Source organism: Trematomus bernacchii, unplaced genomic scaffold (assembly GCF_902827165.1).
Source record: "Trematomus bernacchii unplaced genomic scaffold, fTreBer1.1, whole genome shotgun sequence".
Taxonomy (NCBI): Eukaryota; Metazoa; Chordata; class Actinopteri; order Perciformes; family Nototheniidae; genus Trematomus; species Trematomus bernacchii.
The window spans coordinates 328,797-332,784 of NW_022987675.1; the positions used below are offsets into that span (position 1 = coordinate 328,797).

Genomic DNA, 3,988 nt, shown 5'->3' on the forward strand with positions numbered 1-3,988 from the left:
CCTCATCATCATCATTCCTTCTCCTTTTCCAAGTGAAACTGGTATTGCTATTTCCTTCTGTAACGCCTCTTTTGCTAACTTATCAGCATGCTCATTCCCTTGAACCCCCTCATGTGCAGGCACCCAGCATAACTGCACATCTATTCCCCTCCTCTGAAGTCTCAGTAAGCAATGGTTAAGTTCAATGATTACATCTTCTAACTGTTATTGTCGACTGTGTAGTGATCACTAATTTACTCATGTTACATAATTCACTCATGGAACTACGGGTTGGGGGTATTGTTTCCGCACGGACACGTATATTGACTGTACCTACTGTATACCTACTGTGTGCCCTCTTTTCTCTTCTTCCCTTCTCTTCCCGGACTTCAAGCCAGCAACATGTGCTTTTCTGCTGCTCAATAAAGCACTTCTGTAGGGAAACATTCGACCTTCCATCCAGACAGAGTTTCATTATCTCCAGATTCAATACCTCAGTGTCTTCCACATGGAGAGGGGGGGTGGGGGTCCTCCCCGACCCATTTCACCATGATGGCTTTCCTGGCCAGCATTCAGACTGAACAACATCCTCATGATGTTTTAGAGCAGTGGTCATTTATTTCATTCTTCCCTTGAAAAAATAACAAAAATCAAAATACTGTTAAAGAACCGGATCGATAAGCAGTATTTCTAATTGTTTCCATTAGGCCTCATTATTTCACAGTGGCACACGATCATCTGCCAATACAAGCACTTCTGTTCATGTTCAATCCATCATAAAATATATAATGATATATATTTTTGTCTCGTTATTAGCAGAGAAAATGTAATGTTCGTACAACTATATACAATGAATTCTAACAATCTAAGTGGGAACGGGGTTAGGGGGGGCTCGAAAATATTTCCAATCACCCAAGGGGCGCCTGACTGAAAAAGGTTGGGAACCACTGTTTTAGAGGACGAGGGCCATATCCAAGCAGACACAATAGAGGTTCTACTGACACCTGTTGACCGATTGCTGTAGTGATGTTTGCACATGTTGCCCTCCAACATACTTGAGTTTTGCTGCATTCCTTCATTGCAATGCAGCCTAGTCCCTACATGAGTCTCATATATTGGACAATTCTGTGAGGTCCCCGTCTTATACTTACTATAGATATAAGGAGAATTGTATAACTCTTTATATCTGTTCCAAATTGAAATGTTGGAAGGTAGCTTCAAGATATGAACCCAGATACCATCATGCATCACACAGTTAAGCAGAGTACACCAAGATGTTCTCAACCCTCCAAGTTGGTCTGCATTTAGATTGAACATTTCCGAGTTGAATTTGACCAAAACTGATTTTTTCTTTTGAGTAATAAATCAGAGTTCTTACTTAAATGTCAGATCTATGAAGAAAGTTCTGAAGGTTGTCATGAAAATAAACCTTGTGTTCACTTCCCCCCCGACTCTCTCAATGTTATTTGTTGTTGTGTGTTACTGTATCCATTGTTGTCCTAGAGCTTATTGGGGACGTAGCAGTAAAAAAAGAACTACATGCATTTAAAATTCATCTCAACTTAGTGCAGCTTCACTGGAGAGGAGAGGTCATTCATTTTAAGATTGAAAACTAAATAATGAGATTTTCACTTGCGTCCTCTTAGCTCTTTTATTAACAAGAAAAACTCCAACATTTTATTTACAGACATGTAAATGTGGCACTCATCTCACATCTTGAAAATAGAAACACAATTTATAACAAACTCAACCTGTTAGCTTTTCTTTTTTATCACTTTTCTTTGAATGTGTTTTCTTTCCTTTTTCAAACTTTCATTAATGCATTCAACACTTTGAGACTTAGTCAAAACTAAAAGACCTATTCAACAAATATTTAGAGCAAAGTTTACATTTTCATGCAGAGAAATCTCAGTTGAGGTTAACAGAAATCCTCCTGAGCAGTGACAGCCTCCATGGCTACACAGACCCAGGAAGGAGCCGGAAGAAAGTCCAACATCTACAGAACAACTCATGAGAAGATGTTCAAGCCCCACCCATCATGTTTGATTGACAGCTGATCTCTGCACAGTGAAGACATGAACAATCAGCTCTGATGGACACACGGTGAGTTTAAGAAGTAGAAGAGTTCCTCCAATGACTTCAGGCTATTTGAGTTTACAAAACTCAGCAGTGTCTCCATCATCACAATCAAGCTGAAGTCCAGCATGTAGCGGCTGAGTGAATGTGGTCTGCACTCTGTGGAGGAGAGTCATGGTTTCAGAGACGCTGTAGAAGGACAGAACACCTGCTCTGTGATCCAGGTACACTCCTACTCTGGAGGACAGAGGACCTGAGACGGGAGTGAGGATTCTGTTGTAAAGAAATGAATAGGGACCACGATTTGTCATTGTATCCAAAGAAACATTCACCCCCTGCTCTGCTGATATTCTTGTATGCGACTGCTACATCAACTCCTGTCCCTCTCCACTCCACCTCCCAGTAACAACGTCCTATCAGACTCTCTCTACTCAGGACCTGAAGATAATCAGTGAATCTGTCTGAGTGACTAGTAGTCACTAGTAGTTTGTCTCTGACTGCTGACAGGGTCGCCGTCACGTCCTCAAAGTAGCTCAGAGGACGGATGTTGATGCTGGATGAGTGTGTAGCTTCACTGAGGGCTGACAGTGAGGGGTAGCTGTGCAGAAACTGGTTGTGATCCTCTGTGTGAGACAGCAGCTTCAGCTCAGCGTCTCTCCTCTTCAGCTCAGAGATCTCCTGCTCCAGCTTCTCCTGAAGCTCTTTGACTCGACTCACTTCTCTCTTCTGCTGGGATCTGAGCTGCTGCTTCACATCAGAGCTTCTTTTCTCCATGAGACGGATCAGCTCAGTGAACATCTTCTCACTGTCCTCCACTGCTTTATCAGCAGAGCCATTGACGGCCTCCACCTCCTGCTGAAGCAGCTTCACCTCCTTCTCTCGGTCCTGGATTCTCTGCTGGATGTTTAGTCGACTCCCCTCCAGCTCTCTCTGCCTCTCAGTCCTCTCTGCTGCAGCTGACACCGTGTCGTGGCCTTTGTGTTCGTCCACAGAGCAGAGAGAACAGATACACTGCTGATCAGTGCGGCAGAACATCTTCATCACCTCGTCGTGACGAGAGCAGATGTTCTCCTGGAGCTTCTTGGAGGGCTCCACCAGCTTGTGTTTTTTTAATGGACCTACGTCATAATGACGCTGGAGGTGTTTGTCACAATAAGAGGCCAGACACACGAGGCAGGACTTACAGGCTCTCAGTTTCCTCCCAGTGCAGACATCACAGGCCACATCTTCAGCTCCAGCATAGCAGAGATCAGCAGGAGCAGGTGGGGGTCCAGTCTTCTTCAGCTCCTCCACTAAAGCTGCTAACATGGTGTTCTTCAGCAGGACAGGCCTCGGTGTGAAGCTCTGCCTACACTGAGGGCAGCTGTGGAGCTTCTTCTCATCCTCTCCGTCCCAGAAGCCTTTAATACACTTCATGCAGTAGCTGTGTCCACAGGAAGTGGTCACCGGATCCTTCAGTAGATCCAGACAGATGGGACAAGATAACATTTCCCGGTCCAGCTGAACTCCTTTCTGCGCCATTTCACCTCTCAGTAGCAGTGAGTGTGAGAGTTTCACTTCCTGAGAGCTGAAATTAGTGACAGGTTATCTGAACAGCACGTGTGTGCGCAGTGAATGTGGCCTATCAGCTCTTGTGCTTTACATGTTGGTTACACCCCTCCTCCTCAGTGTGGATCTGAAGGGGAGGAACCAGGAAGTACAGAGTGGAGCTGGCTGTGTCTGAGAGCAGGAAGGAGAGGGAGGGCTTATCAAACTCTGAGTCACTCCAAGGAGGAGGAGCAGCGCTCAGACTCTGACCGACACAGAGCCTCGGTTACAACCTGCTCTTCATCTGAAAAGAGCTTTTAGTTGTAAAATAAGTGGGTAAACTTACAAAGTCTGAAGGGGGTTAAATACTTGATTCCTCCACTGTAAATGTATAGAAGGCCTCTTT

The 3,988-nt window shown here is 44.7% G+C and overlaps 1 protein-coding gene across 1 annotated transcript; it reads right to left on the reverse strand.

Moving 5' to 3' along the window:
• Positions 1-2,676: 2,676 nt before the first annotated feature.
• On the reverse strand, positions 2,677-3,576 carry LOC117487589 (E3 ubiquitin/ISG15 ligase TRIM25-like; the record flags this gene model as incomplete). The annotated part of the gene is made up of 1 exon (XM_034136213.1): positions 2,677-3,576. A coding segment is annotated over exon 1 (900 nt), but the record flags the coding sequence as incomplete, so codon positions are not given.
• Positions 3,577-3,988: the final 412 nt, after the last annotated feature.